The sequence below is a fragment of the Alternaria ethzedia genome, assembly GCF_023757985.1.
Source record: "Alternaria ethzedia strain BMP 0044 chromosome Unknown scaffold_2, whole genome shotgun sequence".
In the NCBI taxonomy this organism is placed as follows: Eukaryota; Fungi; Ascomycota; class Dothideomycetes; order Pleosporales; family Pleosporaceae; genus Alternaria; species Alternaria ethzedia.
The window spans coordinates 1,687,680-1,706,504 of NW_026056195.1; the positions used below are offsets into that span (position 1 = coordinate 1,687,680).

Below are 18,825 nucleotides of genomic sequence, written 5' to 3' on the forward strand. Positions count from 1 at the left end.
GGATGGCGTTCCAAGCTGGGCAGCTGGTCCAGTTTGTTGTCTCACACTCTTGGTCGGCAGACTGTCCACATATCGTCATGTTACATAGTATACAAGTTAGTAATTACTAGCTAGAAAATCAATTTTATGTAACACCAAGCAATCGCCCAAACTTCCATCCGATCTCGCTGTGCTCTTTGAACTGCGTTGCATCACTATGCTTCGCGATTCTATTTTGCGCAGAGTTGTGATCTGAATATATTTTCATTCCTCATTTCTCATATCCATGCAATCGATACGTCTTTATATGCAGCCTTCTACATCCTCTCCACAGGGCTGAGTCCAAGCACCCTCATACCATTGTACAAGACCTGCCTAGCAGCAACATACAGCGCCAACCTCGCAATCATAACGTTCTTCTCCGAACCAACAACCTGCAAGTGGTCGTAACTACTGCTGAGCGCGTGTGCCATCTTAAACAAGTACGTAAGCACCGTAGTGGGCTCCTGCGTCTTGAGCGTGTTGAGGAAAGTGTCTGGCCATGACGCTAATTGGCGGACCAACTCCACAGCCTTGTCTTCCTTCAGCAAGCTCAAATCAGCGGATGTGAGGTCGAGGTCAGCGAGGCTGGGGTCCGCGTCGCAGGCTTTGCGGTATATGGAGCAGAGACGGGCGTGTGCGTATTGTAGGTATGGGCCTGTGTCGCCTTCGAAGGAGCACATGCGGTCCATGTCGAAGGTGTAGTTGTTGATGCGCTTGCCCTTCATGTCTTGCACCATGACGGCGGAGATGCCTAGTGTGTCGGCGGTTTGCTCTGGGTCTTTGACTTGGGCGTATTTTGTCTCGTTTGTCTTCATTACTTCGTGCATCTTGTCGCCGACGTCGCGGAGGATGTCGTCGAGGAACTTGGCTGTGCCTTTTCGGGTCGACATACCTGTGTCTTGTTAGTGATCTGGATAGGTTGTAAGAGATGCGATGGAGGTCGTACCAAGAACCATGCCGAAGTTGATGTGTTGGCACTTGTCTGAGATGTCTTTCCTGCCCATGAGCTCTTCGATCTTGAAAAGTTGGGCCAAGTGCAGGTCTTGTTGTGAGGCGACGACGTAGATCATGCGGCTGCGATGCAGTTAGCAAGATGCCAGGAACTAGAGGAATGGGCCGGCATACTCAAAGTGGTACTTCTCGACACGCTCGATTGCAGCGCCAATGTCTCGGGTCAGGTACAGCGAAGTACCGTCCTTCTTCTTAACAACGGCCTTGCCCAATTTCTTGGAGTGCTTTGTGAGGTCGACGATGACAGCGCCTTCTGAGTCCTCGCAGACCTTCTTCTCCCACATGATCTTCGCAGCAAGGTCCATGCTCTCGTCCTTGACTTGGGACTCTCCGCTGTAGTCGTCGTAGTGGATATTTAGTCGGGCGTATGTCTGCTTGTACTTCTCGATGGACAGGTCCTGCGCAGGTCAGTATTGGTAATTTACCGTGCGTGATCGGTCTACTCACCCTGAAGCGCTTCCAGATGCCGAGCGCCTTAGGCTCGCCGTCTACCATGCCCTTGAAATATTTCCTAGCCTGCTCGTCGATACCCTCGGCTTCAATCTTCTTGACCTCAGCCTCCTGCGCCGACGCATCCTTGCCCTCTTCCTTAAGCTTCGCAGCCTCGGCCTTGAGAGCCTTCATCTTCTCCGCCTCTTCGTGTTGTACGTTGCTGACCCTGACGTAGATGTCGTACAAGTGTCCAATTGGGTTCTTGACGAGTTCCTCCTCGTTGCCGTAGAGATCGAAACCAATAGCCAATACACCGTATTGCTTTCCCCAGTCTCCGAGGTAGTTCATGCGAACGACGTCCCAGCCAGCGCCCTCGTATAGGTTTGCGAGGAAACCGCCAATGATTGTGCTTCGCAAGTGGCCGGCGTGGAAGGGCTTCGCGATGTTGGGTGAACTGAATTCGACGATCATCTTCTTCGCGCCGGAGGAGGGGTCGAGCGGGTTCTTGAGACCGATGTTCTTGTTGAAACCATATGCCTCCTTGGACTTGAGGACCATGGGCAGGACGAGCGAAGTGAGCGTCTCTGGCTTGAAGAAGAAGCCAATGGATGTGTTTGTGACAATTGGCTTCTTAACCAGCGGCGACTCAGGGAAGGCGTCTGCCAGCTCCTGTGCAAAGGCCTTCATGTCCTTCTTCTTCTGGCGGAGCGCGGGCACGGCCAGCTGCAAGTCTCCATGCTCTGGCTTGGCCGTCCATGCTAGTGTGGGGTATATTATTTGCTTGTCTACGCCTGACACGGACGAGAGCAGCTCGGTGATGTGGCTCCGGTAGATGTCGAAGGGGTTGAGGGCGGGGTATGTGTTGGGCTGTTGCGGGACCTTGTCGAGGCCGAGCGTGGCGAGTGTGTTGGTGAGGTCCTCCATGCTGACCGGTGGGCGCGCCGACGCGTCGAGGTTCCGGAAGGGATTGAGGGAAGTAGCGTCGAACTGGAAGTAGTCTCGCAGTAGAGTGGAGGCAGCTGCGACTCTAGGACTGTTGTGCCCGTGTGGGATGGGCTGGTTGTGTAGATAGTGTCGCGGACGTGTGTGCGGTCGCAGTGGGGAGGAGAGTGTGTGAAGGGTGGACGCGCGCGGGGTGGTGGGCTTAAGGGCAGGCTGTGTCAGTATGACTGGACTACGGCTGCGTCTCTGAGTCAAAGGAAAGGAGAGAGTCGCCAGCGGCCTCGTCAGACAAGCGTTGCTAGAGGGAAAAAGTCTGGCGCGACAAATATTTGCCAGGCTTTGCTGCATGCCAGATGTGGGGTAGCTGCGATGCGTCAATGGTTCGCGAGAGATGCGAGCAATCGCGCTAGTATAAAATTTAGGAGGGGCTCCGACGTGAGGCTGAACCTTGGAACATGGCCTGAGCCCCCAGCCTGCCATCGTCGCAGCCACCGTACTCATCACTCACCATCACATAGCATCACCTCGAGTCAGCTCATCCAAGAAAAAGCTCTAATTACAAAACCTAAGTGCCTCGAAAGTCCAGACCAATCTGTGCCATCGCCGATTTCGCGCGACAAAGGTGCCACGGCGTCGACATGAGGCTCGTATACGCACGCCTCGCACGATTCGGATCTTGTGCCTCCAGATTCTGACATGCGCATAACCTACAGGGCGGCACATATGCGTGCTGATGTTCCTGCGCGTCGCCGCGGCCAGCCAGGTACTACATGCGCCATACATGGCTCGTATACAGGTCGAGTCAGATGCAGGCCCGTCAATGCAGAAGGACGAGTCGGGCTCACATGTCATGTGTACTTCCACCCAACGACAGGCTCGCGTCTCTTGTTGCCCTCTCATGCTTTGTCTCCTGAGCTGCCTTTGGTTACGTGTCCAGCGAAGCCAAGCTGCTCTCTGTTATCGTCGCAAAGCCTGGCGTATTCGAGCAATAACCGCAGAGTGTAGATGAACATATCCTCCTTGCGTAAAACCCGGTCAGCCCACTCCTGGCCGCTGAATGCGATCTTCTCCGCTGCTTTGTCGTGGGCACCATACAGCACCGCCACATGGTCGTCTCCAGTGCCTAGGAAATAGTCCAAGATAGCGTGCATGTCGACAAACGAGTTGTCCATTGGCACAAAGTGCAGCCATGGTATTAGTCGGTCATCGTGCCATTCGGAGTAGATCGTCGCCTTGATGGGAACGGACGTCGAACGTAGGAAGGAGAGATAACGCCCAGAGAAGGAGTTGCCATCGATATCAGGGAGGAGCTTGTAGTCGAACTGTTTGGACATGGGGACCTTTTTTACAGTCCCGAACCACTGCTCGTTGTAGTCGCAAGTCCGCTTGCCAGACTGTGGGAAGCACAAAAGGTCCGTGAAGCCGACATTCGCAATCCGCTCGAGCCAAGTACCCATGTTCATGTGTCTTGTCGCTTCTAGATGATACGTGGTGTATGACTGCGGGCTGTATGTTTGGCCTCCTTCCGCTGCCTTTGAGTCCATCTCAAGGTTGTGCACATATGTCCCATTTAACATGGAAACGAAGCGGTGCCGATGGAAGCGCGTCCAGTTCTCTGCCTTGTTACGACCTCCACTGGCGACACCCCGCCACACAGCGCCTGCTGTTTTCTCCGACCAATTCTTGCCATCGGGATTTGTGCCTGTGTAGTCACCGCCTGCAAACGCCTCAGAGAGATAGGCAGCGGGAGGAATGAGGATATCCGAATTTTGCTGCAACTTCGTTTCACCGAAGATGGGCACTAGAGCGTGAGTCGTTGATATCGAAACCGGTTCGATGAATGTTCCATGGGACTCTTGTAGATGCTTTTGTTGGCAAGCATCTCTCACCAAGTCCCAGTTCTGCACGTAGCCTTTATACGAGTGCTCTGGATAGCCCCGAGGAAAAGGAGGAGGTCCAGCAAGGTTCGTGGCGGCGACTTGGTTCCGGCCTGGTGAATCGGGTGGACATGCTTTCCGCGCCAACTCCCAATATGGCTCGCCCGGTCCCATCCAGTTCACCTGAGGCGGCTCTCCGGACGTCTCATCCAAGGCTTGGAAGCTGCCGTACTCAGAGATGGTCTCGTCACCGGGCAGTATTTTCCTCGTCAGGGTCTCAATCTCGGTGTAATTGCTCATCTCCTCCCACGGTACGATGACTCGACTCTCATCCATAAGGTTGACGGCGATATCGAGATCAGGTAGCAAGCCTTCCATGCGCCTGACCATGTCCCACCACGCGAACATACGGTCCGTCGGCGTGCCTGGACCCTGGTTTTCCGTCCTGGTGGCGGTTCCGTTTCTTACTGAGATGCGATATTCATAGTGTTGTGCAAAGCCACGCATACTCTTTGCGGACACACCCCAGAAAGGTCTTAGATCACGGTAGATCTGATCGAACAGTCCTTCCACGATGATCGCATCGTGCTTCTGCGCATACTCAAACCAGGCGTCAAAGTGAGGTGGTGGATTACGACCGCGCCTTTGTCGATATGCTTCGGCTGCCGAATTTAGGTCGTATGTTCGTTCTGAGATAAGCTCTCCAAATTTGCGTTGCGCATCTACCATGAGCTCATCGATGGGATGCATTTCCTGGGTGCTTGGTCCATGCTGAATCAGGTTGTCGTGATGTGCGGGTTGTGAAGGCGAGCGGAATTGCCAGAGCAACAAGACGCTGTTACAGAGAAGCAGGACGCCCAAGCCAGCCGTAAAGACGATGACATTGCGAAAGCCAATGAATCGCGCGCACCGCTGGAACATGTTGATGGAGGTCTATCGTGTGGCAGGTCGTAGCAGTGACGTAAGTGAGTGCCAAAAGAACCAACAAAAGAAAAAGTTTGCGATAGCCTACGTCACTTACACCGAGAGCTTTCACCTCATGTTCTGGCAGGTACGTGAAAGGCGAGGTGAAGGGGCGGCCCTTGCCATCCGCTGGTTAAAGGCAGGTCCCAAACAGAACCACGCGACTGCCGCATGACGCAAGCAGCCAGTGGCCCCGAGAAGGAGCCGTTTTCTGCCCTGTAAAATCGATTCACACCCCAAATTTGTTGCAGTGTCTTGAGAATTGCTTGCGCGTCGCAATGCTTATACAGCCGTAGACTTATCGTACTACTGTATTAACTGTTCTACACATGAATATAATCGACTCACGACATAGCTGCAAGTATCGTGAAGAGCGCATTAAAACGTTGAACGGACACATTGATTGGGACGGACCAGTTCTTCGCTTCCGATCCCAGACTTCAACGGCAAGTCATTGCGACTCCTACTCCTTGGCGTATCATTAAACACCACAGACTGTAAAACTCGCTCCCGTGGACGCACGCGTCGATGCTGACTCCGACCGCTGGATGCGCACTAAGAAGAGGACGATGAATACTGTGGCAGTAGCTGTAGAGACGAATATCAACGAGAAGCCCCGTCTTGTACTGTAGTATCTAGCACGCGCGCCCTTGGTCTTACCAAGCTATGACTGGCGCTTTCACTGACGTAGGCACGATGGACCCGTAGTGTCGGAGTTCTGTGTCGCGTACCGCGATCTCACATCCTACGTGGTACCCATAAGCCATCAAACGCCTCTCAATAAATGTTCCTACACGTTTTGATGCAAAGAAGAAGTTCAGGTAGTCGCATGGGCTCGTGGGTGCGGTATCCGAATGAGGCGTTCTCGTGAGTCGCGATTCCAGAGATGTTGCCTTGTTCAATAGCTGCAACATCAACGACCTTGGTGCTTGCCAGCGTGACCGTATAGCTGTTTGCAGTATCATTGATAGATAGACTCTGCCTAATTAGCGACATATTAAAGCTTCTCTCCAAGATTGGTTGACTCGCAATCTGAAGCAACTGAGATTGCGGACGTAGTGACCACTTGATGTCAAAACTTCCTGCAGACGTCAACCCCGACAGGGTACAGGAGCACTCGAGTGATGCGAGATTCCTTCCACAGGCACGCATGACGCGGCGTCAGGGGCTGGTAGGTAGTATGCCGGATGGAGTGATGAGGCCCGGGCTCAAGTGCCTTCAATTCGAGTTCTCTGGAGCCCGCCTTGACTTTGACTGAATGAGGCGATGTGTTTCGATTGTATGAACACACATCAGCGTGATAATATGGGTGCGGTCTGCTCACAGTCTGACGTCGCTCATGCTAGCGGATGAACCCGTGTGGCTGTTTGGGTAGATCCAAAGGAACTGGCTACTAGGGTCGCGTTCGCGGACAGTGAAATTGGCTGCTGTGTAGGCGTGGTTCGCAATCTCTGCTCATTGCACATGTAAAGAGCCGGTGGCAGATTCTGAAGGCGCTAGAAATTCCATGAACCTGTACGATCTCGAATCCAGAATCTATTCTTGCATGCGCAGGGTCGCAGTGTACCTGGAAGAGCGGCGATGTGCGCAACGTCGTACATGAATTTAATCTCCGCACCTCTCAATGTTTTGAGACACACTCGCATGGGGATCCAGTCGACTCTGAAGTGGCTTCGGGGCGCTCCCAATAGTATGGTCAACGGGATGCCTGGGTTTGCAGACAGATCTGATGCAGATGGGATCGTGTAATCTGGAAGTCATCTGAGACGAGCATCCCGATGTGGAAGTTCCATGTTTGCTTTTCCTCGGGAAGGGAGCAGCACGCCATGCGATCATTTCATATGGCTATGGTTTGATCACGCATGCGTCGGGGTCGACGGAGTCGATGACAGATATGAGTAGTACATCCCGAGGATCGCTTCTGATGAGGTAGCTTCGAGAACAAATTGCTGATGAGCTGCTCGATAGCCATGAACTTCAGTCGTGAGAGAAGGACTATGCATTGAGCTTTACGCATGATGCGGACGCAGCGATTGATTGGTCAACAAGGTAATCGATAAGTGGCTGTTATGGATGTGTAGCTTTGCAATAGCGAAATGGAGTTAAGGAAGCGCAAGCGTCTGAAAGAGGGTTGATGAAGTGGGACCTGGACAAAACTTCGGCGAGGTTTTGCATCTAGCGGTCAGGTTGACGAGTAGGTCCCAGATTGTCGGATCTCGTGATAAAAAAGAGCCTGTCCAGTCAGCTGGTTCCGGTCGCTGTAATCCGCTTCCGCGAAAGCACCACATCATTTTCAGCCTCCACGGTTCGACAAATCAAGTCTTTAGTAGACCGCGTACGGCGCTAAAGTGAGCAGTCCTTGCCGTCCTTCCTACCCAAGCTCTCGCGCATGTTGCGCAAATCGAATGCGGCCACTAGGAGGCGGGACGAGGTGAGGGACAGGGGCGCCCTGTCAAACGACCGGTCGTGCTGGAAAACCTCAAAGCCTGGAGGGAATGCTAGACCACAGACCAGGGTCTTAAGAAGTAAGATGTCTCGAAGTTATCGATGATCCAGAGCTCAAGAATATACGAGTGACAAATATAGTGTTAACTCGAAGCCAAATATCGGCCGTGATGGAAATCTCGTGTGAGCAGATCTTGTACACAAGGCCACACATGATGGGGATGCGGCAAATTCCTTTTGGAACCCTGCAGAACCGGTTTGCGTAACAACGTTCGGAAGACAGACCGGGAGGACGGCAAAATCGAGGTAGGGCGTGTTACACGATCCGGTAAAGCTGGGTAAACAGCTCTCCATGAAGCTGACAGATGTCTAAGATGCCATGTGAGAGCTGCACGTAGCCGTTCGTGATACGAGGATCAGCTTCCGAGTATTGCTATCCTGGCGCGCATTGACTCGCGGAGAACTTCGGAGCAGGTTAGTGATGGCACCGAGAGTTGCATTGAGTTCTTCGGAAGGGTTTGCGGAAATGATGTTCATGGTAGCTGGAGGTGGCTGCCAAAAGGGCAGGCGCGCACGGACAATGTCCTTGCTGAAGCCTGAGGTAAGAACTTGTCTTTTTCCGCCAAGCTGATGGCGATGCCGCAAAGTACAGCGGCGCGTGTCACGCAGGCTTATACCAGGGCGATGGGCCGGTAATTGGTGGTCTGGCAGAGGCCACGCAGCTATACCATGACGTTGGTCCGTGGTCGTGCCTCGGATCGGCAATCGTGCGATGCTAGCCGTAGGGCGGACCGGCGCTACTGGCTGGGAGATGCACATCAAGAACGCCATACTCCAGAGCTCCATGGGCGACATGATGCTGGCGGCAACGCTAAGCCGATGCGCAACACGCACAGGGGCGGCGTCAATCACCATGCTAGAAAAGATGGAAGCAGGCGGACGCGTTTTGGAACTGGGCGACACTCAGCTCAGACCAATAGCGCAGGGCGGCAAGCCACGAGAGACCTGCAGCCCACTGCAACAGGTAAAAGTCTTCTAAATGCTGGCAGTCCGAGGAGTCTGTATAAGACGGCGTACTCACCGTCTCTGAGCTGGTCGATTGACTACAGGAAGCAGACTGCCGCCCAGAACTCCAAGGCATTGGCTCCAGACTCCTTCATCAAGTGAGACAATCTTCATCTCCTCCGCCATCGACGACGATCCACGACGTCCCGAAGCCGCTTCCAGGCTTGTCTCCAGCCGTGTGCATAGAATAGTGCTTGACGTCGAACACGGCAGCCAAGGAGAGGTACGTCGGAAGTGCTCCATTGATTGCAGAGGGTGTGGTCCTGGAGAAATGGCGCCCCATTGGCGGTTCTGTCGTCAATGCAAAGCAGTTATGGGTGTTGGATGAGAAAAGACACGTCTGGCTGTGTGGGCAAAGCATGGCTGATATACAACAGCAGCATAGAACGTCCCAGGACTCTGACAAAGCCGGCGCCTTCTAGAGGCCCCAAAGAAGCCCCCTGCCCAGCCGATATCGACGCTGCAACAGTGAGATAGAGGCACAGCCGCTGCCGGCATCACCTTGTCAAGTCACGTCAGGCACGACTCGCACAGCGAAGAAGTGCAGCGTCATCGTGACACGCCACAAGTCAACGGCGGAATAATATCCCGCACACGCTCAGGAACAGGCGGGCGGGAGTGACAGGGCAGAAGGTGAGCAGTTCATTTCGCTTGGTTGCTCGTTCATCCTGTCCTTATCCTACATCCCTGTTGCCACATGGCCGGCCGGGTTCCTGTGACGCATCACATTCGTCAATTTCCCTGCAACACCATCTGCTGCATCTCTACCACACACTCCGCGCTGTCTTTTCCTTCTCTGGCCGTCCGTTGTCCGCTGTTGTACGCGTCTCTCCGAACTCCGCGCATGGATAGCTGCCCGCCTTTTAGCCGCATCGCTGCATTAACAGCGCAGAGGCAGGCGCAAAGGGCAGTCTCTCCACTGGAGGGCCGCCGGGATGTGGGGCAGTACCGGGGGCCTAAGCGGGCTGGCGAGCGACTTCCAAACCTCAACCTCTGCCTATATCCGTCGAAATATCGCTTGCTGCTGCACTCTTGCTCTCTGCTAGGCGGCTATGAGATTAAAGGGCCCTAGTATTGGGTTCAACTGCACCGAACGATCCATCGTCATCCTAATGGAGGGGCGGCCCCATGTTCACCAAGCGAGTTTAGATGAGAGGTCTGACTCGTGGCTTGACTTCATTTCCTATATCTTTACTATCCAACATCGCCTATCGTTGATATAAGGCCTCGTCATATGTTGGAGTCTCTTCACAGTCTTTTCAGTCAGCTTGGACACCAACAATTTGTTACTTTCCTTGCTTTTCCCACATCATTTCCCGGCCGCCTCAACAACAAAAGACAGCACTCCACAACATAGCAGCAGAGCTATCATCTGTCTGACTCACAGTCTTTAATGAAACTTTACTAAGAGAAACAGGTTCAGCCTTCTTCAGATGCGAAGGGGCCCACGACGTGGACGAGGTAGAAACCAACATCCCACCCGCGGCGCATCTTCTCGGCGAGATACGTCAAACCCTCCATCAGCATCCAACTCCAGAACTACTTCGCGACACACTACCGTCGGAAACAGCCGCAGCCACGCGTCACTAAGACGCTCCGCTCGTATCGCAGGATTACTCAACGGCGAGACTGATCATCAGCTAGCCAACGCCACATCCTCGATGGCCGACGTCGCAAGACCAAGGGCGCTAGGAAGCAGGTCCGTTCGTTCAAGACATCACTCCGGAAACGCCCGCACTTCAGGAAGATCAAGATCAGACCAGCATTCCCTGTCTCCGGAAGAGATCCGGTACGCCATGGACATCGTGGTGCAGCCACCACGAACTGCTCGGGTTGGTCAGACTTTGCCTGGATCCATCGTCGTGCGATTACGAACCACCAACGCGGACACAGATGAAGCTGTTGCGGACTCGACTAATCTGGTTGCTGTCGCCGCCCTGGTACCTGGTCCAAACACCCCAGCATCTGTGGACACAAATGCTCTCAATGCGCTGCTCACGGGGCGTGTCTTCGATTCTATTCATCCTTTCAACGACGATGAAGCAGACGGATCGATTGCCTCTATGGACATGGCCGACCCTCATGGCGTAGGCTACATGCGCTTTCCCGAGCTCGTCATTCGCCAGGCTGGTACCTATCGGATACGGATCACGCTCATCCGGATTCGTAGCTCTGCTACCGACCCACCAGTCACGTCTGCAGGCAACGGCTTGGCAGTGCATGTTGTCGATAGCAACCCAATCGTGGTTAATGGGGGTGGATCTTCGTCAAACATGGCTGCATACAATGGTAAGTATCTAGTGGCAACCTATTGATTTTCTTCAGTTTCCTGATACTTTCTTGTCGCATACATAGGGGACGGCGATGTTGACGATGGTGGTTGGCTCGACGTTCTGCGTTCCATTCAGGATCGGCGCATCTCGCGGTAGTGCTACGTTTCGGTCTTATGTTGGGTGGCATCTTGTACGACTAGTGGGGTTCTTCTGGGGATCGTGATGATTTATGGGGAAGCAACTGTTTTGGTTGCATATGGAACGGCCATATCGCGAGACTACGAGGTTGGTGTGACTGAGGTCTGAGCTTAGTGTCAATCGGGCTGCAGAGTTTCACAGGCTCGATGAGGGAAACGTTGCTATCTTTCTTCGTTTTAGATGCATGGTATCATTAGCTGTGTATGCATGCCTCAATTGGAGGTAAAGGAGGCACCATAATCAATCTCTCATACTTCCAAATTTCCAAAATCCATGTGCGCCCATCCAATCAGGTCCTCTCGAAGAAAGAAGTATCTGCAGCACGAGCGCTCTCATACTTCTGCGACCACTACAATATGAAGGGGCAGACATAAGTCCTCTCAATCACGTCACCGGGTGGCCTATTCAGAGAGCAGCAACTTTGACATTCGTGACTAAACAGAAACACCGCAACCGACTATTTACAAGTCCAAACTCATCATGGTCCTTCCTTGACCACATCTACTCCACTATCCACTACCTTATCTCTCACTCCAATAATCTCTACTCAAAGTCGATGTCCGCGCTAGGGTTTCCAATGCCAATAACACTACCACTTCCGCCACCCGATCCAGTCGGTGTGCACTTCCTCCACGCAACATGAAGCTGCTGGGTGAAAGCAACAGTAGCATCATCGTTGCTCATCTCACCCGCCTGATCAGACTTCTTGTTCGTAAGTGAGATTCTGTTGTTGATGTTGAGGATGCCGTTCTGGCCACAGGGCGACCAGATGGTGGCGGTGGTCTCAACGCTGTCTTGCTTGGTGTAGACTTGGCCGGTCAGGAGGGCGCCGCCGCCTACGGCTGACATGCGCGTGGTTTGCGTCTTGCCGGCGTCTTGCGAGAAGTAATAGGTCGTGATGAAGCTGCCGGTTACGCCTTCGTCGAGACGCGCCCAGCCGTGGTAGGTGGCGTCTACGACGGCGTACTGGAAGCCGCCGGGGTACTTCAAGTTCAGGTGGAGCTGGCAGTTCTTGCTGCGGTCTGGGGGAGGATTTTTAGTATTTTTCCCCCTTGAGGAATGTAGGTTCAATCCTACCTGCTGGTACAGTGCCGGGACCGATGTAGGTCTGGAATTGATCGAATCCATAAGTGATGACCTGGTTGTAGTGTGAGCTGATTTCCTTACCATGTCGACTCTCCAGTCCTTTGGGGGTATGTAGTGCCATGGATCGCGGAAGTAAGACTACATCCGTCCCCTAAGCCCAGTATGGAAGTGTTGGGATGATACTCACAGTCTTGTCCGTCGAGGTACTGGTGGACACGGAGCCTTGAGGACATCCGTTACCAGAGTATGACGTGTCAACGATAGTGATCTGCTCTGCGGGAGGAGCATCCTCAGAAGTAGTCTGGGGCAGAGGGTTGGCCGCGGCGAGGACCGGGAGGAGGAGAGCAGCAATTCTGGCGTGCATGTTTGCTTGTGCGGAGACAAAGACCGTTGATAATGGGCGTTGAAGTGAGTGTTGTTAATGGAGGTCGTTGATCTGAGATGGGTTTCAACAAGAAGGCATGAAGACTTGCTTTATACACCGCATCTTTTCGCGGGTTTAGACCATCATGCCGTGCAGAGCCTCGCTATGCGGCCTCGAATATGTTCCGACATGGTTGTTGCCGTAGTCTGGAGACAATGTGGCCTGGAAACAGCTAGTCCAGCTCCCAAATTTAGCTTCGGGAGGAGTAATTCGGTATTAAGACAACGGTATCTAAACACTGAGCCAGGGTGGTTGAGATGCTCCTTAGATTGAGTGACCTGGTACCGCCGAAATCGGGACCTTGACGATATGAGGAATACGAGCCTATGACCAAGAGCCACTGAAGATGAATGGAGGCCAGCAAGTTACATAGGCAGTGATCTGCGTTGTAGTCAGAGGTCTGTTGCACTCGGCGGCCTTTCGGTGGTGGCGTGGCACCATGATCCAAGAGGACAAAAAAGCATTATAGTGAGAATACGAAAAGCTTGGGTGTATCTTTAATTGCCATGTTGTGTGCAGCGAGGCTCTGGACTTGCATGATAGTGCTCTGCCGCGGATTGACGCGCTTAAAATAGTCTCCAGCATCGGTGAGGCAATATCGCCGTACCTGGGGTGGAGTTGAAGATCAGGTGATGCGTGACCGGCAGCCAAACCGACGAGCTCGGATAGTATAGCCATATCCAGGTCCCGAATTCCTGGGGTATTGTGCTTACAGAGCTTGGTCTCGACTGGTACTCCGTAATTTAACGCGCAATATGTTTGCTCGGTAAACGGGTCGCTTAATTGGGTAATATGCGATCTGGTAAATCCTCGCTCGTCTCTTCCGATCAATATGCAGGGTTTACCCGGGATCATCAGCCATACGGTGATCTAAGCTTGCGTCTTCAAGAAGGAATGTATAGACAAGTAGAGTAAAACCATCTCCACTCGTTTTGACTTGTCTCAATTTCCTCGCATATGAATGTACATTAATCGATCCGTCGGGGGGTTCTGTTCGCCTCAAATCTCGGTTCGGGCAACGTTCTCGCCTCCGGATAATGCAATATACGGAATCACAAGACTTGTTGATGCTGCCGTTCTGTTCAGCTCATGTGTTTGGTAGAGTTTCGCGAAGACAACTCCACGCCGTGCTGATCATTTGGCTCATCCGCACAGAACAGAAAGACATGTTGGAGGTCTGGATCGTCCACGAAGCTCTGCAGTCGCTTGCAGTTCGCTCTTCATAGATCATGGCAAGAAGGTTTGCCACACCAGGAGATACAAAAGTGCCCGGAGTGATCAAGAGAACGGTCGGCCCTGTATGCGAACACTGTCATGCATCCACATGCCAGCTTTTCAAGGTCAGACAACAAGTAGGTTGTCTCCATGGAACACCAAAGGCGCAAGCTGAGAGGATCGTTATAGTAGTGTACTCCACAACTACCTAGTTGGTAAGCTTTGTCTTTGCCATACTCGATCGAAGTCGGAAATTGCAACAAGCCCCTACGCATGTATTGAGACGAGATGAACGAGACGACGAAGCGACCGTTCGCAGCCCAGCTCTGGAACCCGAGAAAAGCTCCCAATATGTGAGCGCTTATGTTTTTTTGGGATGTACCCAAGACCCAGATCCTGCGATCTCATCTACCAAACAGACGAGGACAATGCGCTCCGGGGCGTCGATCATTACGCATGGAAGAGGGAGTACATCCTCGCTGTTGCGCTGAGCAATGGCCGCTACGGTTTGTTAAGTCCGAAGGAAACCCCTTCGCCGTCATCAGTGGGCTAGGCGGATCTCGGCAGCGACACCGTATAGAGATGCCTCCGGCCGAGGTGTGGCTCAGGAGGCCTAAGTGGCTCATGCGCTCGGCTTGTTTACGTTTCGCATTCGCGATACCGAGAGTGAGTTGGTCTATTTGCGGTGGCGTTTTTGATTCAGACTCTGCAGAAGCCTAGTTCAGCTGAACAAGTGAGCTGACCTACAGCATGAGTCGCTGAGTTATTTGTGAGCATGTGTTTGGTACCCCGCGATTAATCCGACATATTCGATGACAAAGTCGTGGCGGAGGCGCAAGCCAAGATGGCGGGACATGCCTGACGTCAAGCCACAGACGACACTGAGGGGCCAGAGCATTGGCAAGACAGCTGAGGAACACAGACGGACTTAGTTGAGAGATGGTGACAGGGCAGCCGTTGACGCTCAATCGCGGTAGGAGTAGAAGCGTGGTGAGGCTGAGCAATGCCAGGGCCTAGCCAAACCTTAGGGCGCTAGCGAGATCGACCGAGCCGTTTAGGCAGTCTCCACTCCGTGTGTTCCGGAGCGATCCACACCGGATTTTCCTTGTCTCCTGGAGTCCATCACCACAGGATTAGCAACAGTTGTGCTAGATCGTCGATTATCCCGCCAGCGCACAGCAGTGCATCGTGGGGTGACCCTGGGAACATCTCCCGTCTAGCAACTATCGATAGTGTTGAGACGTACGAACGCCATCACGAGTGTTGATCAAGCAGACGAACAGCAAGGCCGCAACACCAGACTGCGAAGACGACAAGGGATACAGTATGAGGTTACTCGCCATATACCGCCAGAACCGGTCTTCGGCCCAGAAAGATGGCCGAGCAGCGTACCTAGGTATACACCGGTGTACGAGCGGGTACGCGAGATCTGCCGGGCACCAGCCAAGTGAGGGTAGGGGATTCGGGCCCCTGAGAGTCCCACGGTACGCAGCGACTCCCTGCATGACCTCTGCGACGTCCATCGACAGCATCTTTACGCGAGCATCCACATCGTCACATCTCCAGAGAATGAAGATGGCTAGCTCAGCAATCTAGCTCCTGGCCGAAGAAACTCAGATTCCGACTGCGCTCACGTGCCTCGCATCGCCGCGGGGACAGAGGAGCATAGTAATGGTGGCATCTCAGCAATCACGGAGCGATCGCGTCTTTACTCGCAATGTGCCATCCATGTGCAAATCGATGCAAGTACCAATGCTTAGCACAAGATCTGAGGAAATCCATCGCGGAGGATCCTCCAACGGGTGTAAACGACGAAACGAACACAGAAGTCGCTTTAGGCAAGGCTGAAAAGATCAACACCGCTGAAACGTTCACACATACAGTCTACCCCTGATGAGCTGATCGGGACTTCTGCGCGCGCAAGTCTGCTTCCCTGGAGGCGGACTATTGATATGTCCAACAGTAGTCTCTAAGCTAACCGGATAAGTGGGCCTTTAGAACACTTCGGGACGACGTCGGGATCAAAAATAAACTAAGCTTTCGCTTAGCGATTCGCTTTGACCGTGATGCAAAGCCTCGGGTCGTCGATACCTGCAGCGGCATCATTTCTGGTGTGTCGATCTTTGCTGTAGTATCGTCCAAAGACTTGTATAGCATCGCATCGCAACACCTTGGCCTTGGGAGGTACAGCAAAGCCTTTGACCTCGTCATTTCACGACGAGCTGAGCTGATAAGACTTACATCTATCAGGTCCAGACTCAGCCTGCCATTGGGCTCTCATTGGTGGCGGCCTCGGTACCTGCATGCGTGCTGCACGTTCCTGGCGTTGGCGACCACGACAGTTCACCCGGAGCTAGGCTAAAGTTTGGTGGACTATTGTTTCCAGGCACTGCCGCCAACTCTTTCAGGAAGACAGGTCGAACTTACCGGCCATGTTTTCGTCTCCACCCATGACATCGATCTCAAATCAGTAGTCAACCACCGAGGTCGACGGGGCATGACTATGTGCCTCTTGTGTATATAAGACCCTCTGGCACACTGGGCAGTAACTCATCATCAGCTCATCAGCATCGGTCCTTCACTACTACAATCTCCTACACTACTTTCGCTACTCTTCTATTCGATCCTTCGATATGCGTTACTCTCTCTTCCTCGGGGCTGCTGCCCTCGTGGCCGCTTCTCCTGCTCCTCAGGCATTCGATGTCAACCAATTCGATTCCATGGCCAACAACCTCGCTCAGGGCCCCAAGGCAGGCGTCGTCAGTGAGCAGGCCTACAACCAGGCCAAGGCTCAGGACGTTGCCGCCGCCGCTGCTACCGGCGCTGCCACTGCTCAGCAGGCAAAGAGGACCGTTGGTGCCCAGCTTGAGGCACGCGACCCTACCTTCTGGTGGAACTGGAACCAGCAGAACAACCCTCCTGCTCCCGCTCCTACCAAGGCTCCTGCTCCTGCCCCCACCGCCGCACCTGAGGGCAACCCGTCCTCTACCAACCTCGCACCATCTTCGTGCACCCCGGTCAGCTGGACCAACACCTTCGCGTTCACTGCCGATCCCGCTTGTGCTACTCAGATCGAGGTCGGCACCTACTGCGGATTCATCAACCCCGATGACCCATGTGCTGCTCAGCCCAACGCCTACGGCCCACCTACCACCCCCGACACTGCCGATGCTTTCAAGAACAACGAGGTCTACCACAAGATGGCTACTAGTGCTAAGTCGCCATCTGGCTACACCTCCTCTTTCGTCGACCTCAGCGCTTCCGTTGAGGGCAGCGGTTACCTCGGATACTACGAGCTTACCAGCTACGACACTGCTGCTTGCGCCGCCAAGTGCGACTCTACCTCCACCTGCACTGGTTTCAACATGTACATCGAGCGTGACCCCAAGTGGAACCCGCGCCAGTGCTCTTGCGACAAGCCCGACTCTGTCACTCGCTTCAAGTGCACTCTTTGGGGACAGGATGTCAAGAAGGAGTCTGCTACCAACGTCGGCCAGGGCCAGGATGGATTCGAGGTCGTGATAGGTAAGTTCTGGCTGTCCGAAATGCATGTGAGACATATACTGACTTCGTCCCTCTACCTCTAGTCGGTTCCAACGGTTACAACAAGGGTACCTATAACCCTCCCACTCCTCCTTCTTGCAGCAAGCCCCAATCTTGCGGCCACAAGCTCCACAACCAGCAGCCCTACTGCATGGGTCAGACTACTTTCCCCGGTCCTTTCGATCCTTCTCTCTGCGCTGCCTACGCTCAGAAGCAGAACGAGGTCAACCGCAAGCACGGCATCATTGGCGCATGGCTCTCCATGTTCGGCATGAACAAGGGTGGCTGCGTCCAGTTCCAGGCTGCTTACCTCGAGAAGGACGGCAAGGGTTTCGGTACCCACTGCCGTCTCTTCACCAAGAAGTTCCTTGCCACCCAGGCCAACCTCGACATCAGCGTCGGTGGTACCTCCAAGTGGGGCTGCCAGAAGTCCTTCACCTGGGACGTCGATGTCAACGCCAGCTTCAACTGGGGTGGCTGGTCTTACTTCAAGAACAAGCGCGACGAGTAAACGCTCGCTGCTCTTTCGACAACAACGACTTATGTCTGCATCGCATGGGCGCACCAAAATTCGAGATGGTGATGGTTGACGGTGGATATCATGACTAATACTCTTCTTCGTTTCTGTAAATAACTCTTTGGCTTTACATTGAGCATTAGCTCGTCGCATAGTCACTCCTTAGTATGATTTTAGCATCTTGGTAGTTGTAATGTAACAATATGTGCTCTTTGAACTTGCCTTCTTCTGCCCATTTCAGTACCGTCCCGATTGAACCCACTCATCTACTAGGCTTGCTCAAAAGATCCCACTCGATCGTACGACAATTTCGACAGTGGAACTCGAACAGTCAACTCCGTGAATTCGAAGACCGCTCCACGTGTACACGTTGCTCGCCTGAACAGGTCTGCAGCTTACATCGAGATGCACACACGTAAAGTGAGTGATCTGAAGTCAAAGTAAGCTTCAGGGTGTTATGTTTTTTGTTTTCTTGAACGAGGTGCTAACAGGATGCGTTGGTGGACGGAACCAAAGATACCAAGCGCGCTTCGAACGGAAGATAGACCAAACGGTCGGGACTGTGCCCCACAGCGCGTGATCGCCTGGCACGAGCGGGGAACCTTCACCCATCTTCCGTGAGAAGACAACGTTCTGAACAAAGATCCGTAACGTTCTGAATTGTAAACTTTATTGTCAAGCAACCAAGACGCACCATTTTTCGCTTTGAAACAGTCGCAGACGCATGAAGAGGAGAGAAGTGCATTACAATATGTCTCGTGGACTCGTGCATCCTGGGCTGGGTTCATGCAGGGCAGAGTGGAGGAGTGCGGG

The 18,825-nt window shown here is 53.3% G+C and overlaps 5 protein-coding genes across 5 annotated transcripts; 2 read left to right on the plus strand and 3 right to left on the minus strand.

Moving 5' to 3' along the window:
* Positions 1–296: 296 nt before the first annotated feature.
* On the minus strand, positions 297–2,388 carry J4E87_001354 (uncharacterized protein; the record flags this gene model as incomplete). The annotated part of the gene is made up of 4 exons (XM_049372999.1): positions 297–913; positions 968–1,095; positions 1,147–1,430; positions 1,480–2,388. The coding sequence occupies 4 exons, from the start codon at positions 2,386–2,388 to the stop codon at positions 297–299; spliced, it is 1,938 nt and encodes a 645-aa protein (XP_049237657.1).
* A 914-nt stretch (positions 2,389–3,302) lies between these two features.
* Positions 3,303–5,204, minus strand: J4E87_001355 (uncharacterized protein; the record flags this gene model as incomplete). Its single annotated transcript, XM_049373000.1, has 1 exon — positions 3,303–5,204. The coding sequence occupies one exon, from the start codon at positions 5,202–5,204 to the stop codon at positions 3,303–3,305; it is 1,902 nt and encodes a 633-aa protein (XP_049237658.1).
* A 5,213-nt stretch (positions 5,205–10,417) lies between these two features.
* Positions 10,418–11,185, plus strand: J4E87_001356 (uncharacterized protein; the record flags this gene model as incomplete). The annotated part of the gene is made up of 2 exons (XM_049373001.1): positions 10,418–11,045; positions 11,112–11,185. 2 exons carry the CDS (start codon positions 10,418–10,420, stop codon positions 11,183–11,185), a joined length of 702 nt encoding a protein of 233 aa, XP_049237659.1.
* Positions 11,186–11,770: 585 nt separating this feature from the next.
* On the minus strand, positions 11,771–12,677 carry J4E87_001357 (uncharacterized protein; the record flags this gene model as incomplete). Its single annotated transcript, XM_049373002.1, has 3 exons — positions 11,771–12,249; positions 12,305–12,365; positions 12,501–12,677. The coding sequence occupies 3 exons, from the start codon at positions 12,675–12,677 to the stop codon at positions 11,771–11,773; spliced, it is 717 nt and encodes a 238-aa protein (XP_049237660.1).
* A 3,908-nt stretch (positions 12,678–16,585) lies between these two features.
* Positions 16,586–18,006, plus strand: J4E87_001358 (uncharacterized protein; the record flags this gene model as incomplete). Its single annotated transcript, XM_049373003.1, has 2 exons — positions 16,586–17,477; positions 17,540–18,006. The coding sequence occupies 2 exons, from the start codon at positions 16,586–16,588 to the stop codon at positions 18,004–18,006; spliced, it is 1,359 nt and encodes a 452-aa protein (XP_049237661.1).
* Between the last annotated feature and the right edge of the window lie 819 nt (positions 18,007–18,825).